This window comes from Gekko japonicus, unplaced genomic scaffold (genome assembly GCF_001447785.1).
Source record: "Gekko japonicus isolate JY-2015 unplaced genomic scaffold, Gekko_japonicus_V1.1 scaffold851, whole genome shotgun sequence".
Classification (NCBI taxonomy): Eukaryota; Metazoa; Chordata; class Lepidosauria; order Squamata; family Gekkonidae; genus Gekko; species Gekko japonicus.
The window spans coordinates 66,538-87,301 of NW_015172579.1; the positions used below are offsets into that span (position 1 = coordinate 66,538).

Sequence of the window (20,764 nt, forward strand, 5' to 3'; positions counted from 1 at the left end):
GATGGCAAGAATGGACAGAAGAACTATACAAGAAGGACCTCAATGTCCTTGATAACCACGACAGTGTGATCACTGACTTCGAGCCAGACATCCTGGAGTGCAAAGTCAAATGGGCCTTAGAAAACATTACTAACAACAAAGCTAGTGGAGGTGATGGTATCCCAGCTGAGCTATTCAAAGTCTTAAAAGATGATGCTGTTAAAGTGCTGCACTCAATATGCCAGCAAATTTGGAAAATGCAACAGTGGCCACAGGATTGGAAAAGGTCAATTTACATTCCAATCCCAAAGAAGGGCAATGCCAAAGAATGTTCAAACTATCGCACAATTGCACTAATTTCACGCACTAGCAAGGTCATGCTCAAGATCCTACAAGCTAGGCTTCAGCAGTACGTGGATAGAGAACTGCCAGAAGTATAAGCTGGGTTTCGAAGAGGTAGAAGAACTAGAGATGAAATTAGCAACATTCACTGGATTATGGAGAAAGCAAGGGAGTACCAGAAAAAATCTACTTCTGCTTCATTGACTATGCTAAACTATGGCAAGTCCTTAAACAGATGAGAGTACCAGACCACCTCACATGTCTCTTGCGAAACCTGTATAAGGGTCAAGAAGCAACAGTTAGAACCGAATATGGAACTGATTGGTTTAGCACAGGAAAAGGATTACGAAAAGGATGTATATTGTCACCTTGCTTATTTAATTTATATGCAGAGCACATCATATGAAATGCCGGCCTGGATGAATCAAAAGCCGGAATTAAGATTGCCGGGAAAAACATCAACAACCTCAGATATGCAGACGATACCACTCTAATGGCAGAAAGTGAAGAGGACCTCAAGAGCCTCCTGTTGAGGTTGAAAGAGGAGACCACAAAAGTTGGCTTGAAACCCAACATCAAAAAAACTAAGATCATGGCATCCGGTCCCATCACTCCTTGGCAAATAGAAGGGGAAGTCATGGAAACAGTGACAGACTTCACATTCCTGGGATCCAAAATCGCTGCAGATGGTGACTGCAGCCATAAAATTAAAAGATACCTGCTACTTAGGAGGAAAGCTATGTCAAACCTAGGCAGCATTAAAAAAAGTAGAGAAATCACCCTGCCAACAAAAGTCCACGTGGTCAAAGAAATGGTGTTCCCAGTAGTACTGTATGGCTGTGAGAGTTGGACTATAAGCAAGGCTGGGCGCTGAAGAATAGATTCTTTTGAATTATGGTGCTGGAGATGACTCTTGGGAGTCCCCTGGACTGCAAGGAGATTGAATAAGTCAATCCTAAAAGACATCAACCCTGACTGTTCCCTGAAAGGCCAGATACTGAAGCTGAAGCTCAAATACTTTGGCCACCAAATGAGAAGGGAGCACTCCCTGGAGAAGACTCTGATGCTGGGAAAGACTGAAGGTCAAAGAAGAAGGGGATGGCAAAGGGTGAGATGGTTAGACAGTGTTATCGATGCAACGAACATGATGTTAAGTAAACTCCGGAGCACAATAGAAGACAGGAGGGCCTGGTGTGATGTGGTCCATGGGGTTGCGAAGAATTGGACTCTACTGTGCGACTAAGCAATAACAACAACAAAACTCTCCAAACTCTGGTTGACTAACCGGCTTGATTTTATCTATTTAATATGGTATTTCAGAAGATACAATAGTCTAAGGATATTTAATGAAGCCAACCATTATTTAGACAAAGGAACATTATCTTTCCATAACTAAACTAATTTTAACACTCAGACTGAATCAAGTAGTACACAACGTTCACCACAGACACTGCATTCAGCCCATGACATCTGTGACATATCGGCTCCAACAGGAATCCAAATGAACAGTCACTCTTCTGCAGTAGGTGAAAGACAAGCCAGAAAGATCCTACACTCATTGTAAAAATCCACAAAAGCTGCATTGCGTGGGAAGTAGTGGACCAGCTGAAGCATCCCAAGAGGTCTGGCCAGCTGGCATCAGGAAGCATGGAGACAAGCCTTACTAACCCCTCACTGCAGAGCAATGTGGAAGTGCCCCAGTTCATTTGGCCACCATCTGACTGATCTCTGAAACTACTTAAGTTTAAGCTCACAGAAGTGCAATCGCAATACAATACAGATACTAAATGAACAGAATACTAAAAATGAAGTGAATATGAGAACTGACTCCACAGAACACTGAAATAATTATCATTACTATTTTAAATATTTCTGCTTACTTGTGGATATCTCACACAAAAAGAAAACTATCTTTCATTTCTGGGCACTTTACATTCATTATGTGCTTGAGAAGTCTAAAGGTGTTTTGTTAGCTTTGGTTCATAGCCGGTTTCCTTGGATTTCAGGCATCTGTATTTACACGCAATTTTCCAATAGCACTTCATGCTTCAGAGGAACTGCTGGGTTGGATTCAAAGAGACATGGGCAGAACTCCACTTGGAGAAGTGCTCTTTTTTGTCACCTCTGTGTCCTACATCCCCTGCTCAGAGTCCCTCTGGGTCTCTGGGGGTCCCTCTGGGAACAGCATGCAATGCCGCTTGAGAGGGGATCTGTGGCGATCACCTTCCAAGCAGTGTTTCTGCCAATGTGCAAACTGCTGTTTTGGATCCTATCCACCGTATGCTCCTTGAACAACAGATTCTTGCTACAGAATATTAACAAATAATATATAGGGTTGGATGGAACAGCACCCTTCTGCTGACAGAATAATCTGCCATTCAAAGAAGCTCTATTTCCTTCTCATAAGGGCATCATTGGAACCAACCCCATAACATCTTTGTTGCCATTTCACATTTGAAGTACTAAAAAGTGACAGTTACTTAACATATGGCCAGCAATTCCTATCTTTACAGAATGTAATATTGGACAGAGGGTCTGCAAAAGTAGCACAGAAACTGGAAAGCATGATGTTCATTTCCATACAAGGAATGGCAATCAGTGCTTTGGAACAAGGTCAGTTGCAGAGATAAGAATCAGTACAAGGTGCCTCAATATCATTTTTTTGTTCTAATAAAAGATTACTCCTCATAGCCAAAACCACTGTATATTTTACTCACCTTGTTGCTTCATCAAGAAGAAGAATTTTTGGATTCTAAAGAACAAAATAAAATGGACTTAGTTGGACAAGATGTAGATTCCTTTAGTGTGTGCATTTTAAGAGAGGAAATTTGAATGTTAAATTCATTAATTTTAACAGGAAGAATGGATAGATGCAAGGTTTATCTTGTTATGAAAACTGTAATACAACATTGTGAAATACTTAGCTTCTGTGATGGCTCCATAATCCCTACTGCTAATATAAGTGCAAAAGGTTTATAATCTACATTTAGTAGGGACATGGAATGGTATCATCCTGGATTGGTTGGATCTCAATGATGACAGAGTACTAATATTTCAGAATAAAAATGTAATATTTTTAATTACATTCATTATTTTATTTATTTATTTGTTTTATTATTTATTAAGTAACAGAGGGAAAAAAGATTCCCCTTCAAAATGGACTCCTTTGGCAACGCTTTTCTTCCATGTACAGATTGGGGTTTCTATTTAATTAAACTACAGTGCCATCTTAAGCAGGTCTACTCAAAACCCTACTCAGGTTTATCAGTGGGGCTTACTCCCAAGAAAATGTTGGCTATATCTATTCTCCTTTTTCTAAAAAATGGAACTAAAGGTTTGTCTGCAGTTTGGCTGACGCTATAGATGTCTGGAAGTGCTGGACAATTATGCCATGCATTCCGTTAACAAGGTGCTGAGTGGCAAAATCTAGGGCATACCGACTGTCTGCATAGAACTGCACTATAAAATATTGCACTTTTGACATTCGAATCAAAATCAATATCTTCCTAGACTCATGAGTGACTGTTCCTGCAAGAACAGGCCAATTGAGAATTGCCTACAGAGCAGATGCTACTAACAATCAGGTTCTACTCTCATACAAAAAAGCAGTACTGCAAAATAATAATAATAATAATAATAATAATAATAATAATAATAACAACAACAACAACAACAACAGACAAGTGTTTCAATATATAGTAAATATTGTTGCCATAAACATATTTCCGACTCCTACTAACCAGCTTTATACACACTTTATAAACCTTGTCCTTTCCTTTAACACAGATATATGAAAATACTCAACTGGTTTCAGCCAGGCTTACCTTGAGAAGAGCTCGAGCAATTGCAATTCTCTGTTTCTGTCCACCTAACATAAAATATTGTTAATAAGGATTTAAAGCGACATTGCCATTTTCTCTCTTAATGAGTATTATAATTGAAAAGTAAGCAGTGACAATTTATCTCCTCTCATTCTGCTGCAGTAGTTTTTAAAAGGCATTTTAAATACATTATTAATGAAACTTAAAACCAGAGCAACAAAAGGACGTTTGCTACACCAATGTGCTCTAAAAACTGTAGTCTTACCTGAGAGAAGAACACCTTTCTCCCCAACTAAAGTGTGGAATCCTCTGGGGAAATTCTGGATAAAATTAGCAGCATTTGCTATTTCAGCAACTCTCTCAATTTCTTTGGTCGTTACCAGAGAAGGGTCCTCTGCACCATAAGCAATGTTTTCAGCAATGGAGCAGGAGAACAGAATGGGTTCCTAATGTATGTAAAAGAACAGTGAGTACAGTACTATAGCTTCGTAATATATGTCCAGATAACACTACAAAGTAGTCCTGTGCCAACAAATTAAGAATACCTGTTTTCCCTAACACTTACTGATGTGTACAGACATGATTTGCAACACTTAAAAAAAAAAGGTTACAGAACAAATTTTAAGCTACATTTTACACAATGTAAATACACCTGTGCTGTAAAGTTGCAAAATATGACAGGAAAGCTAATGACTTAACATTTAGAATACCACATATAACTACAGAGCTCAACTATTTCAAATATAGTAATTCAATCAGTACTGTCAAGTAGTGTCAAGTAGTTTGCCAACGTAAGTGGTTGTTCTCCAACATAAGTGGTTCAGTTAGCAGTACTAACCGGTGCTATCATTAGCAAAAAAAATGTAGAAAGAGAGATCTGGTACTTGACTGGAAGGTTTTTTAAAAAAAGGAAAAAACATACTACTCATCTCAAAAACTTTGTCCATTATGTACAACAGATTTAAATATGTCCAGTAAGTGCTTTTAAAGGGAGTTATCTTCTTACCTGACTTACAGTTCCAATTTTAGTCCTGAACCACAGAGGATTTAGCTGACGAATGTCAACACCATCAACAGTAATAACTCCTGTTAAACAAAGCAAGAGATTATTGTTATTTAATAATATAAATATCAGGGGTGGGAGAGAGAAATTAGTTTGAACAGAGATTGAAAGACAACACGCTGTAAGTCATTTTATAAAACAGCAGTGCTTATTATTAGGAATATTAGCTCCTTTATGTACTTTCAATACGTAACAGGCAAAACATCACTGTATACCAATCGCCTCTTTAGTGACATCTATCTTGAGAAAGGAATGATGATTCATGCTAATAGTTGTCAGATCCAACTATTTCAGAGTGTTGTGGTAACAGAAACATTATCTAAAGCATAGATAATGATCTAGTACCTGTAGCAGAAAATGATGTAGGTCAGGGGTGTCAAACATGCGGCCCATGGTCCGGATCAGGCCCCTGGAGGGCTTCTATCAGGCCTGTAGTGGAACTGGGTGTCTCCTGCTTCTTCTTCCAGTTCTGCTGCTGCATCCTAGTTTGCTTTGCCAGGCTCTCTCAATCACTCAGAAGAGATAGATAGGCAAGCTTCTGTTCCCTGCACTGACTGAGGCTCCTCCCTCTTCCCTCACAGGAGGAGAGAGGGAACAAGCCAGAGCTTGCTTCCTGACCAGGCTGCCTCAATCACACAGGAAAGAAAGTCAAGCCTTTCTTCCCTTTCATTGGCTGAGGCTCCTCCCCAGAGGGAGGGAAGGAGGAAGAGCTTACTTTGCTTGGCTGCCTCAGTTGCAGGGGGAAAATACAAAGCAACTTTAAGATCAACAAAGTTTTGTCCCAGGTATGAGCTTTTGTGTGACTTGCTACAGGGTGTGCATTTTGTTGGGCATGTTATGCTGTGGCTCTCCTGGGTGCAACTGGGTTCCCTCCTCTTTTTCATTGTCTTGATGCTGTCATGATCCAATCTTGCTCAGTAGAAAGCAATGTGAACTATTTAGATGAGGAACAACAACAAGCCAGTGATGTGGATTAAGCTGAGGCTATATGTCCAGACCAAGTTCATCCAGCACATTTCATTTGGAGATTTTGAACTTAGACTTCCCAGATAGTAGGCTGATACTGACCACTGAGGAAGACTCTAGTTTTGTAGCCCTCAGTCTGTGTCATGGTGCCTTCTCATGTTCTTGACCAGCACACAAAGCAATTTATGTACAAAAGCTCACAATGCCCAGACATTTCATGTTTTCCCCTGGGTCCTAGGCTCAGAACTCTGAGTATGAGATTTCTGTAGTGAATGTCAATAAATCAAAAGTAGGTTTGCAGCTTACAGATACACACTTGAACAGCATATTGCAACAGCACAGACATTTTAATGCAGTAATTCAGAGCAAGAGGTGTCAGTCATCAGACACTATTAAATAAACAAAATATTGCAAGAGTGCTAATGTTTTAAGCATGTTTTTATTTTAAGTAAAAAAAATCTTTGTGTTTGTGTCCTTTATAAAGTTTATATGTCCGGTACGTGGCATCACATTTTATGACACACATGGCCCAGTCCATCAAGGGTTCATTTATGTCAGATCTGGCCCTCATAACACCCCTGATATAGGTCTTCTGGACAATTTAGCATGCTTATGCAACTCAAAAAAACAAAGCTAATAAAGAATCTACCACTTAGTTTTAAGTGATGTACAAATATCCCACAAGTTTTTCCAATAGCAAAAAACAGTTGAGTTGATATACTGGACGTGTGTGTGTACTTATTGTGGTTTAAGTGTTATATTAAAAACCCTCTAAACTTTAGTTGGAAATTATTTTAATAGAAATTCTTGTACATATATCCAAAATGTTGCCTCAAGATAAACTGTATACTGTAGAGTTGCTAGGTCCCCTCATCGCTCCGGTGGGGGGATTTGGGGGGCGTTCCAGGGGTGGGTGAGGACGCCTCCAAGCCACAGCCACCCCTCGCTCTCCCTTCCTGCAGAGATTTAAAGGGCATCAGCTGATCGGTGGGGAGCACGTGGCCCGCTGATTAGCTGGAGAGCCCTTTAGATCTTTCATTAAGGAGGGAGAGCGGCTGTCACCAGCCATAGCTCTGCTCGCAAAAGGGTCTTTTTGTGAGTGGGGACAGCAGCACATGGGGCTAATTTCCCAGCTGTGATTTGCCGCTTGGGATTCAGGCCCATGCACCACCACCCCACTCACTGTGGGGCTCACAGTGTTTCTTGAAAATAAATTAATAGTGCAGTCCTAAGAACACTTTCCTGGAAGTAAACCCCATTGAAAGGACCTGAGTAGGACAGACAGCCCCTCTCCCTCCCTGCTGAAAGATTTAAAGGGCCCTTCAGATGATCAGTGGGCCATATGCTACCTACCAATCAGCTGAAGCCCTTTAAATGTCTATAGGAGGGGAGATAGAGGGGTGGCCACTCCAGGGATGGGGCTTCCCCTGCCAGCCAGCTGGCTGGCGGCAGATTGGAGCCCCCAGAAGTAGGGGAATCCCTGCCCGGACCTGGGGTTGGCAACCCGAGTATACTGCAAACCTGAGCTCAATATGTTTCCCCAGACCCACGTCACTGTTTTTTCTTCTGCATTAATGAATAAAAAACACTCAGGACCAAGAATTTCGAAAATATTTCTACTAGATAATCTTTGCTTTCAAGAGCCATCAGCTGATGCCCCTTCCTAATGATTAGTACTGCATTGCCTTGCAACAAACCACATCATCTGGATGTCACTGCATACAGGCAGCTATGCAAGTTAGCAAGGCAGCTATTCCTTCTCAAGAGGAAAACAGCATAAGGAACACAGCTTTGGTCCTGAGCCCAAAGTGTATTTATTATTCAGAGTATAGACACACACACACACACTTGCTTACTTACCTGAGACTGGATCATAAAGCCTAAGCAGGAGAGATACAACCGTTGACTTGCCAGAGCCACTTGGGCCAACCAATGCCATGACAGAGCCTGCTGGGATTGTAAGGGTAAAGTCCTGGAAAACTAAAGCTTCTGCACGAGTTGGATATGCAAACTGAATGTTTCTAAACTCCAGTGCACCTCTGAAAGTATCCTGGTTTAATACTATTCCCTCTGAAATCAAAATAAAAATAGAAACAACAACATTAGAGATATACCACCCATAAACACTGCGGCATAACATCTCTTGCAAGTTCCATTCCTGCGCATATAGGAGAGACAAAGATACTCAGCCTTCCTGGATCCTCTATCCAGCCTAGCTTCCTCATTTTTATTTTGTTCCTGGGTTGCTGCCACCCAATAGCCTCAAACAGTATCTCCTGCTACAGGGCTAACGTTTCTGCACTCTTTACTCCATTACTATTAAAAGACTCCACTCTGCGACTACGTATCCTGCTTGGCTCCCTCTCTGGCAGCTGCAGAGACAGAAACACATACACACTCTGGAGACTTCAGTCCTGGCTTCTCCTGGGTATGCATGTACAAACTGGGCATGACTTGATTCCTGAGATCATACCAAGAGCACCTCAATTAATAAAGAGTTTAATAAAGTCATAGAAGCACATGCATGCCTATTTACACAACAAATCTGAGCAAGCATTAAAAAGAAAATTGGTATAACTGCAGCTCTTCTGACCCTATTCTTTTCTTTTCTTAAAGAATCTTAAAGGAAGGATGGGTTCTTAATTCTCTGTTTAGCTGCATGTGGTCATTACTGCCACTGGGGGAAAAAAACTAACATCTGAGCCAAGAATGCAAAGATGACCTGTCTCTCTTCTGGCTGGGGGTAGGGTTGCCAGGCGCCCCCTGGCAAGGGATGGGGGTGTAGGGTTGCCAGACCCAGGTTGGGAAACTCCTGGCAATTTGGGGGTGGAGCCTGGGGAGAACAGGGACCTCAGTGGGGTGCAATGCCATAGAGTCAACCCTCCATTTTCTCCAGGGCAACTGATCTCTATAGTCTGGAGATGAGTTGTAATTCCAGGGGATCCCCAGGCCCCGCCTGGAGGCTGGCATCCCTAGGCTAGAGTCTTTATATCCTTTCATTCTCCACCTTCCCTAATGGTGAATTCACCAGCTTTCCAGTTTTCACAGGACGTATCCATTTGAGCTAAGGTGTCACTCTCCCTACTCTCTCTGATCTTCCATAGGGCTAGGTGGTCTGCACCTGTATAGCTACTTTGCTGGGAGATGTGTCATCCCCCTCCTGAGTCTCTTCCCTTTGTGTTCAGGCAGCCAGTAAAAGGCACTTAGAAACCTCTAAAGCATGGATGAACTACAAACCCATTTATAGTAGGCTTTGATGGGAAGTCTGGAGCGTAGGGCATTTTCTTCACAAATGTATTTGCTGGCGAAGACCCACTCCAAAGTTCCCCCAAAGTGTTTACTGAGTGGCTTGACTGCACTGCAGTCTGTTGTGTCAGATCCCAGGAACAAGAACAAAGGACACAGGGTAGTTTGCAGTGATTCTTCGATGTTTATGGATTTGGGTAATAAGGTAATCAGGACCAACCTGCCCACAGCACAAACGAACTGTGTGCCCCAGTTGCCACTGTCAACACCAACTACACTAATATTCCACTACTAAGAGAGATTCTAAAAATTCCACATACCCTTACTGCTTATGATCATGTTGGGCTAAAGCCACTTATTCCCTTTCTACTCCCTCCCAAGTCTCATAATATAGCCCCAGTAGGCAGAATGACAAAATGAACAACAACAGGACAGAAGCAGAATTGCCTTGGGAAGTACACAGAGGCAAACTCCAGTTAAGGACCATCAGCCTCCACATCAAGTCTGAAATCCAGACCTCCTGGGAACCTCAGCTGTACATGCTGCTACTGGCTGAGAGCTAATGGTCTTTCCTTTCTGTCATGGCTAAAAAACTTAATTTGCAAATTGCTTTTACAGCTCCTACACTGGTTATCTTCATGACCGAGCACAATAAAGTTATTTCCTTATTACAGGAAACAGATAGTCAAGGGCAAAACAACACTAACTTGCCCAACACGCAAAATTAATCCATGCAAGAGTGGGACTTGAACCAACGCCTTCCACATTCAAGTCTCTCCCTGTGCACCTGAATGTATTAATGTTATGAGACATTAAATGGCACTGTCGGACCCTCTGTACATCTGGAAACTGCTTGGTATATATGTCAAAAGCAGTGTATAAATATTTTCAATAAACAAATAAATAAAAATGCAGTAATCACAGTGGCAGCAGCTAATTCACTACATAAAGTAATTGACTTCCTTTTGGTGTTGATGGATCATACACTGTGCATCTTGTTTGCCAATTCATTAATACCACTTGGATCCCTGGATGATATCACTTTCATTTGTGCTGTCTAGTCATCTCTTCCATTGGGTAGCCTTTTCACCTTATAGCAGGGTTACCTGACATGGCAGCCACCAGTACTTCCCCGATGCCCACCAAGCTTTTCAGAAAGTGGGCAAGCCCATTGCAGGGCAGGGCTTGTAACTGGCTGCCCTTATTCAGATTATAGGGTTTTCCACAATTACAATAGCAGCCACAGTTACTGGATTATCAGGAGGCCTGGTAAGCATACAGCCTTGTTGTTTCATTCCCCCTTCACTTCAGACTATATTTTTATCTCACTTTTCTTTCTCCTCCTTCCCACCTCTGGCTTTCCTTCATTTCTTTTTATTCCCCTTCCACAATTCTTTTGCAAAGTGAGGAGGCAGGTTCTGTGTTTGGCTCCACATCCTGTGGCAGCCATTTTGGGATGGTGCTCGCCACCACCCTGCCAAATTTCAGAAGTGCCTGCAGGCTTGAAAAGGATGGGAACCTTGCCTTATACTGTGAAAGCATTTCCTCCATTCCCAGTCCCCATGCCCAAGCATACCTACTCAGGTTGCCACTTCATACATATAACAAGTGAGCTGATATCAGCTTATTTCACAAGAACTTAGTCTTTAATGTGTCACAAGACTTGTTTTTGCCGCTAAAAAACCAATGCGGTTCTCTCTTTAGAACATTTATCACACAAAATTTTTATTATTGTAGTAATTGTACTGCAACATTTCTGAGGAGAAATATAGTTAATTTATGAAAATATAAACTGTTTAATTTTACTTAAACTATTTTTGAACATTATACAAGTTTTAAAAACTTGCAAAATTGTAATGATGTAAAGAACATACCATTAAAAGGAAGTTCTGGCTTTCTATCAATAAGTTCCCACAAACGTCCTCCTGCACCTAATCCTTTCATTAGCTCTGAATAGAAAGAGCTTAAGCCTTAAAAAAGGAAGGGGAAAAGAAAAGCCTATTGTTATGCATGAGCAGGAACATACAGGACATGCAGACTGGCATAACTTCAATTACTGAATGCCTATTCAATCGATTCTATGAATGCACAACCTGAAAAACAAGTCCAGCACATTTGAAAGTCCAGACGAACATTTAAAAAACAGATTTTAAGCAGTCAGTCTGTACAGTTAAAGAGAAGTGATATTAAAGCCAAACACTCGCATGAAATGTGACTGCAAATCATTACTATATGACTATCAACAGATTCAGAAATCCAGTTGAACTAGCCATAAGTGGAAAAGTAGGCTGCACTAAAAATGGTGCCATGGCAGGGAGAAACTGTCTAAAACCCCATCCCCTAATTTTTCTAGCAGCTATGGGGGCAGAAACACTGCTTTTTTCCCCTTTCAAGATAACAGTGAGACAAGTGGTTTTATTTTTATCATTGAAACCCATACAACTGAGCCATGATCCAAACTGGGGCACTGTATAGCTACCATTAACTTTTTGCAAAAAAATTCTAGGAAGACCTGATCACAGCTCTCTGATCATCATGGGTTGGATTCCAGTCTATGCTGCTTTTGGTGCGTAACAATCCATGGTGCGGGGTGTGTGTGTGTCTTTCCCTCAAAGCAGGGTGTTAGCATTCCAGACAGTTAAGAGCACAACACAGAAATTTTTGAAAAAGCAAGTTGCATGAAATAGATGGCCATGGTGCTACAGGAAAGATGGTAATCTCTGCCATGATCATTACAGCCTCTGATTTATTTCATCTGAATGCTGCTGGAATGGTACAAAGGGAAGCACTCAGCCTTTAATGGTAAATACAGATGTGCATTTTTAAAGAGGACGTGGGTTTCCCCCCCAAAACCAAGGCCTCCTTTATAACCTGTGCAAATGTACATACCAGATCCCCAGTGTGAAGTCTCATTGCATCCACTTGCCTCCACTCATACCAGCAGGCTGACTGCTGGGGCATAAAATTTCTCCTGTTCGCTTTCTCATGTGCATTCATGTTGCATTTAGCAATTTGGTGCACTGTTATACTAGTTATGATTTATTGTTACCTTAGTTGTACATATTATTGGAACACATTCATTACGTTTAATTAGTAGGCTCAAAGTGGTTTAATTGGATGCTTTCCCACATACCCGTTAAACCCTTCTATACTTTTGTCTTGGCAGTTTGAAGGGCTTCCTCCTTTCTCACTCTCTTTAAAAAAATAATAAACACCTGAAAATGCTTTTAAAAATGCTTTAAATGCTTTAAAAATCTCTTTTAAAAAATAATAAACATCTGAAAACATCCCAGAAAATCTACAGCAACTAAAGCAATCTGAAAATGCTGTCTGTGATCTAAAGGGATGAATGGAATGAGGAGGAGGTGGTGGCGGCAGAACAGGAGAATGTACCTGAGAGGCTTTCTGGGTGTTGAAGAAAATTGTTGCTTGAAAAGATTCTTGGGAGGAGAGGCAAACATATCCCCTCCCCCCCAACAATTTATATGGAAAGTAACCACCACAGGAAAAAGTTTGTTGGCACTGAGAACTGCAAATGCATACCCAATGTGTGTCTACTGTTCTTAACATGCACATCTGTATGTACCCTGTCAGGAAAGATAATTTAAAATAAATTTCCAAACACCATGAGGAGAAATAAAATGTGATGTTGGATAACCAGTAATGAGCCTGTGACACTTGAACAAATTACAGTTCAAACAGCACTTGCGAGTTTGAGGGGAGTACACAGGACAAGAGACAATCTAATTTAGCCAGTACATGTTCTCTGACAGTTGTGAAAAACAGCTGGGGAAAGATGTTTACAATGTTCTATAACAAGATGTGCTAATTTGGAAAATCCTTTTTAGATCCTGAAATATGGCATGCTACTAAGTAAGAGAGTAAGTCATCTGGAGAGGCCCCTTCAAAGGATATTCAGTGAAAAGATGAATATAAGGAGGTCCCAGCACTTGTAAAAGCAGCTCAGGTGTTATTTTGCAAAACAAAAAAGGCACTGTCTGAACGGTTGCAATCAAGGCTCCTTTGAAAAAAAAAGTTATGCCCCCCCAGAACAAACCCTTCTAAAATCTCTAGGGACATTTATTTTCTTACATGCCTATCTGCAGCTGTCATGTCTCTTCTATAAAGAGGAGTTAACTTCTGTGTTAAGAGATTAGGGGTTGTATCTGCAATAATGGTAGAAAGTAACAAACAAGATAGTTTTTAAATGAGCTGACAGTGGTGTAGGAAGCCCTATTTCTTTTGTCTTGCTATTACCTCTAGTTCAATAGCTTTTGCATATTTCTGAAGCATGACAAAACCCTGCAAAACTGGTTTAACCAGAGATGATCAAGCAACAAGTGTAAACATTTGTAGGAATAGTGTTTTTACATTATGCGTTTAGCTCCTTTAAATTAGCTGCTAGCTCTAGAAAAATCTAATTATTAAAGAAAAGTTATTTTAGTAAATTAGGAAGTAATCTGAGCACACATATTGTCCCTTGCCTGCAAAAACGAAGTTGTCTGGATATTTCAGCATTGGCTCAGATGACCCAATAAATGCTGAATAAATTACCTTCTAGTATGCTAAATGGGGTCAGTGAATTGGCTCATATTTGTATGATTACAGCCAGGATTAGAAAACTATGTGAACATCCTATTTATTTTCCCCAATCAAGTTTTCACAGATGCATAACTGTGACTCAGCTGTAGTATAGGGACTAAAAATAATCTGCGTCTCAGAATGGGGAAGGCTTCAGGTATTAAGATATTCCTACAGATGCAATTATGGTAACAGCTAACGGAATAACTGCTATACAATACTGCCTCATTACATAAACCACTGTTGCTGTGTTTATCCTAAAACTGTTATTCAAAAATAGATATGGGTGCATGTTCATTTAATTTCTGACAGTTAGAATGAACTCAAATGCATGTTACTTATTAGTCTGTCAGACAGAAGAAAAATGAAGTCTATTGATTTTACACACTGCATACTTTAAAAATCTGTACTTTGAAAAGTTTTCTACATCTTTCATAAACTGTGAAAATGCATTTAATCTGCACAATGCATGCAGGTTGCAGAACTACAGTTTGTTCTACCATTGATACAGTTTTATTTACAGTAATTTATTTTTGTTTGGGAGAGGAACAAAGAATTATGACAGGTAATGAAGTTGGAAACTTTGTCCAGTCACCCCTGACTTGAGGTCTCAGCAAGCACCACCCATTTCCAAGCAAACCTTTGCAACTATAGGTGACACAAATTTTTTGAAAGGAAAGAGTCTCAGAAAGCTGAATTCTGTAACTAATATCACATTCCATAGGCTCTCTCTGTTTCTGTGAAATTGCAGCATACATACAAGGGTTACCTACTGATGCAAACTCTTTATAAGGACTCTATGTATGTTGCTTCCAGATTCATTCATATCAGCGATATCACTTTCAAGGACCCCAAAGTACTAATTTTCAGGTAACGGAATGCAGTAATTTTCTGGCAGACTACCCAACTGGCAGTAATAAGCTATGGGCTAAGAGGAGAGGTTGTCTCCAAAACAGATACAGGGCTACAATCTCTTCATAAAATGTTTGTAACAATTGTTTCACACACTCATGGCCACTTATGAACTAGCACCTTGCCTATGTTAATTTTTATTTTTAAGGATTAAAAAACAAGTATACATTTTCTGATCCATACCTCCAATGCTTATGCCAACCCAGAAGGCGTACATTAAAAAAGAGGATAGTTCACCAATAGTCATGTGTGCACTGCCCATCAGCAATCCTCCTTTGTACAGAACAGTGAGCACAATCAAGTTGCCAGATAGCCCAGTCTAGAGGGAGAAAAAGGGAAAATAATATGTACTGAAAAGGTAACAAAAATAATACAATCCTTTAAAGCTGCTTCTTCTAAAACACTCATATTCAAGAACTTGCATTTGAAAATCCTTATCTTCTGGCTTGCAACAAAGCTGTGTAATGGACTGGGGGTGGGAATCACCTTAGCGACTTTGACTGCCAAAATTAAAAAAGACAGAAGGCACAAACACCTTTGTCCATAGTCCTTTTAAGAGATATAGTTGGACAAGGGCATAGCAGTTAGTCAAAGGTAACCTATAGGAGTAGGATCGAGATGGGTAACCGTGTTTGTCCATCTGTAGCCGCAGGAAAGACAAAAGCTCATACCCTGCCACAAATTTCGTTAGTCTTAAGGTGCTACTGGACTCTTGCTTTTTTTCTACTGCTATAGGAATATGAATGAGAAGACATATCCAGTACCTTAACTCAATTAAACTTTGAAAGTTATATTTGAAAACCAGATCGTAACTTTAGTATTTCATGCACTCCACGTCGTACCTGGGCTGTTCCTCTGCTCTGCCCATTCTGGGACCAAATACCCTGTGTGTTTATTAGTTATAAAACCATTAGCCCTGCTAAAGCTGAAAAGTCTTCAAACATTTCCCTTAAGAAATATATCCTTAGCCCCCAAGTTGCACTTAGGATAGACCGGGGACACTCACATCTGGTGAAAGAGCAATTTAAAAGGGAAACTGCAGCCAGGTAAGTACAATATAGATCCAGAATTTCCATTTAAAGAACTCCTATCCCTAAGTTTACCTGTTACACTCAGAGGCATTTAAGAAGCAGTCTGAGAATTCTCTAAGGCAGCTACATAAAGGTGTGGCTAATGCTAACATGGAAGCCCTCTATAAAAAGGTAATCCATGATCATGTCAGGTCCAGACTCAAGAGATACAACTCCCACCTTAAAGGCTTACAGTACCCTTACAGAAAATTATTTCCAATAATGTTAAATTACAGATAGAAATTGAGTACAACAGTGTGTATTTCACACACATCCACAAACTCATGAAAAGCCAGAGCCATTACACAAACATTGTGGATTCCTCACCTTCTTTATATACTTACTGCTCCAAAGAATCCTGCTCGAGCTATTGCTTCTTTTTTGGCCAACTGCAGTACATAATCAACTTTGCTCCTATATTTCTCCATTTCATTTAATTCTTGCCCGAAAGCTCGAACTGTTCGCAAATTTCCAATCCGTTCTTCTGCTAACTGTAACACATTTTTTAATGTAATTCAGCTGGCTCACCTTCTGGCTTGCTTGAAAACAAGATCAGAAGAACTTTCTCATTCTTGTAATTGAATTTAAAAACTATACTCAAAGCTGGTACAGATTTCTGTTGGTGTTTACCTAAGTGCTTCTAGCATAATACAATGAGATATGGCTGAACTTCCACCTTTTTGCACTCCAGGAAACTGGAGCAAGGATTGAGATAACCTCAGTGGGGGGGGGTGTCCTTAGGCCACTGAACTGCAGCACGAGTCATGCAGGGTGATTGCCTAATGGTTCAAAGTTCACAGAGAACCACTGGGGGGGAGGGGAAAGTCAATGCAGATACACGTTTACTTTAGTATCACAATAGTATAAATACAAACCACGCCATGAAGTCTGGATGAAGAAAAGCAAGAAGGAAAATTATACTCCAACAACAAAGGAGTTAACTTCCTAGCTCAGCTTTTGCTTCCTGTTATAAGGGGAAGGAATGAAAAAGACTGCACCCTCTATGCCTCAGCCTTTATGATCTATACCCATCGTTACCTCCTCTTCTTTAAGTGAACTTTTGTGCCTGAATCAAGACATATTTAGGGACTGGAATGCCCTTAAAATAAAATGTACCTGACCACAGGCAAAATGCAGATAAAAAGGACTTTGACCGAATATTACCTTACATTAAAAAATTTTTTTAACAGAGTAAGGGTCCACCTGTGTTGCTTCCGCAAGGGAATCCTGTGTCATTCTAGTCAGTTTTCGTAAATATCTTCCATAAATCACAGCTATGACAGCCAGAGGTGGCACCACACTCAGAACAAACCAAGCAAGTTTGGGAGAAACGAAAAACTGCAAAGTAAAAGCAAAATAGTTTCAACATTGTAATGCAATTAAATACTCTCCACTAGATCTATGAATTAAACACTGTAACGTGGCATAGTTTCCCTGTGAAACGTTTTGTAGAAGTTTTTTAAAATTATTTTTCATTATCAACATTTCAATACATCAGGGACAGGAAAAGATCCGTCTTCTAAACACAGAGACAAGGTAAGAATTGATGAAGTGAAAATTTCCAACTACTGCTGTTCAGTAGTATCATTTACAACCATGCTACAATAGTTATCAAACACCATAAGCAATATTTGTACCCAGAAGAGGAGAGGTTACAACAGCAAACATAGCCAACACTCCCTTTCATCAGCAAACACCACCCAAGTTGCATGATGAAATTGCACCACAAATGGGTACTGTGAAACAACAATGCCATCCAGCTATAGGTTTGGTGGATTATCATTTTCTCACACATGTGATCTCCTCCCACCTCTAGTCACAGGGAACAAGGCACTCGGATGCCTGCAGTGCAACACGTGCAGTAAAAATGAAGAACCCCACATTCCATTTCTCAGTCCTGTGATATCTGAGGGCCCAACTACTTGACTTTGCTCCAAAATGCAGGCAATTTAGTGTTTAAAAAGCTCAGCGGGTGCCCTCCTACTGATGAGGAATCATGCATGAGCAGAAACAGTTCTTCCATGTGGACCTATAGATCCAACCTCATGTATCACAGTATTTGTTCCACTGTCAAAATTTTAGACAATGTAGAGATGTGTGACAATTCCAGTATCACTGACAGGAAACAGGTGGTGAAGTGTGATTTTCCTTGACATAGGAAAGATGTGCAGGAGGAACAGAATCCTGGATCAAGCACAGCTCCCTGTCTGTGCGACCATGTAGTCATCTCTCTCTCTCTCTCTCTCTCTCTCTTTTTTTTAATATTTTTTAAATATGTCTGTGTGTGTGCAATGCGCATATGTGTGCACCTGGAAGTCATGGTGACTTCTGGTGACTGACCCCTACTAGGGGCCTGGAGGATATTCAGAGAAGTGGATGAATAAAGCCTACCCCCACCTCCGGTATTCCAAGGAGGTCTCCCATTCAAGTACTTGACAGAGTCGACTCTGCTTCGCCTCCGAGATCTGATGAGATCGGGCTTGCCTGGGCTATCCAGGTCAGGGCCACGTAGTCGTCTTTTATCCAATACATTCTTAATGTGTGTACCATCTACATAGCTTCACAAATGAACTGTTGAATACCCTACATGCTAGGCACTTTGAATCTGCAGAACGAAAGGAGGTAAAGTGATAAGAACAAGGAAGCACATACCATCATCCCAATCCCAACTGAAACCTGAGCCACAGCTCTTAGCCCATCAGAAAGGTTTTCAGTGACTGAACGGCCCAAAAGAGCAGTATCAGAAGATAAGCGATTGATCAGTTCTCCAGTGCTGGTTTTGTCAAAAAAAGCTACTTCTTGTTTCAAAAGAGATGAAAACATTGTTGTTCTCAGTCGATTCACAATTCGTTGTCCTATAAGGGTCAAGAATGTGCAAATGATTAGCAACCTTATGAATTCCCAAAAGGATCTGCAACTGATCCCATGTCAGAAAGGCAACAGAAAATATGCTGGTTGGAATAGCAGGATATACACTGCAGAATTGTACTGTTCCCTGCAGTTAATATTTGGACAAAGAATAATTACAAAACAAGTTAGATCATCTACATGTCTTAGCAATTCATATAAAAACCAAGAATGTCACCTGGCAGAAAAAATTATTTCAGAAATGTATAACTCGCTGAGAAAAAAACATACTACGTATTTTCCATCTACTGTAGTAGAAAAAGCCACAATAAAACTGATTTGTTTTCTTTAAAAAATCAAGCCACAGGTGTTATAAGGTCAATTAATTCTTGAGATCCTGAGAATTTTACCCGGCTTTTAAAGGTTTTTTTAGAAAGAAAATATTGACACATATTTGAGCTTTCTTCAGCTATTTGTCACTGTTGTTTTTATGGTTTTGGTTTTACTGTTTTAATGATGTGTTTTTGTTCAGTTTTAATGGCTTTAAACATGTGCTTTAATTTTGTATGTTTTTAATTTAGCAGCCTTGGTGGCCTTGATGAGGACAGAAAGGAGGGGTAATTTTGTACATTAAATAAATATCTAACCCCACCAGTAGTGTTAAAAGAAAATGGGGTCAACATAACACCTTTGCTCATTTTCATATAATAAATTTTAGTAAATGAAATTGATACTCACTGCTCTTCCAAAAACATGCCAATAATTAACTTCTGCAGGCTCACTTTTGCAAATCCTAAGGTGGACTGATACCAAATAAATTTTACTTGCTGCATTTGTGTATAAAATACAAATTTCAATAGTCCAACTGCAAAGATTTACTTAATTAATTCAGTCTGCCTGATTTCTTTAAATGTTTATTTTCATAGCTTTCCCACACTGCTAGTTAGATACCAGTTGATGGATCCCATTTTTCTTAAACTCTTTGGAGAGAGAGTAAGACTACTGGCATCTTAGAGACTAATTTTTATTATTTTTAAACCATAAGGTTTTTATAGGCTACATATTCATTACCTGACATCTCTGATGAATGAGCAGTCAATCTACAGTTTGGATCAAGACCACCAGCAGCACTATGGGTGTGAGAATTTCCACCTGCAGACTATTACTTTCTTGCCTCCCCCTCCCACTGTGGCCCCAAATGCCCCCAAAAAACTGTTGGGGGGGTCCCTGTCAGTAGCAAGCAGCATTTCAGGCTGCAGCTGGGGCTGCAAAGGGAGGGAAAGGAAGATAAGAAAATTGTACTCCATGGCAGAAATCCTACAGCTCACAGAAATGCTGCTTTGGGCCCAAACCAGCATGGCCTGTCAATTTTCAAGAACTGGATTTGCTAGAATAGTCGCACTTTTTAAAAAAAGAGATCATGACGGACTTTACTTATAAATACATCCTTCATTATCTCTTTTTTTAAAAGTGCAGCCATTCTAGAACAATCAAGTTCTATCCAGATATATGATTAATTGAACTCTGTTCTCAACCTGGGGCTTACATGCAAACAGTGGGAAAGAACCCTATTGGTTCTGGCCAGGATTTAAAGGATCCTGTGTTCCAAGCACAAACGTATGCCTTTCAGACCCTGCCAATTGCCAACATTCCTGAAGGCCAGGGGACCTTTCTGAATGGCATTTAACACAACATGCGGAATTATAATGGGAAAAGAAAGGTGGCAAACATGCAATTACACATCTCTTCCTACAGAAGTGCTTTACTCTTGGTCCCCATTTGTAACAGATTATGTAACCAACATCTGGTTGAACTCTTGTTTGGGTACAATCTCATACTAACTCTCCATGAAACTGATCCATTTCAGGAAAGGCATGAGCACCTTAACAGAACAGAACAGAATGCCTCTGCCTTTTAAAAACAGTTTATGCCCATTA

At 40.3% G+C, this 20,764-nt stretch overlaps 1 protein-coding gene across 1 annotated transcript in view; it reads right to left on the bottom strand.

The window, feature by feature from the left end:
- ABCB10 (ATP binding cassette subfamily B member 10) overlaps window positions 1-20,764 on the bottom strand; it is a 29,023-nt gene that overhangs the window by 3,023 nt on the left and 5,236 nt on the right. Inside the window, exons 3-12 of the mRNA XM_015421439.1 lie at window positions 18,633-18,835; window positions 17,184-17,318; window positions 16,325-16,471; window positions 15,094-15,229; window positions 11,292-11,387; window positions 8,032-8,241; window positions 5,149-5,228; window positions 4,408-4,588; window positions 4,146-4,189; window positions 3,039-3,073 (exon numbers count right to left, since the gene is read on the bottom strand). Coding sequence (XP_015276925.1) covers window positions 3,039-3,073; window positions 4,146-4,189; window positions 4,408-4,588; window positions 5,149-5,228; window positions 8,032-8,241; window positions 11,292-11,387; window positions 15,094-15,229; window positions 16,325-16,471; window positions 17,184-17,318; window positions 18,633-18,835 — 1,267 coding nt within the window. The remainder of the gene's footprint in view (window positions 1-3,038; window positions 3,074-4,145; window positions 4,190-4,407; window positions 4,589-5,148; window positions 5,229-8,031; window positions 8,242-11,291; window positions 11,388-15,093; window positions 15,230-16,324; window positions 16,472-17,183; window positions 17,319-18,632; window positions 18,836-20,764) is intronic.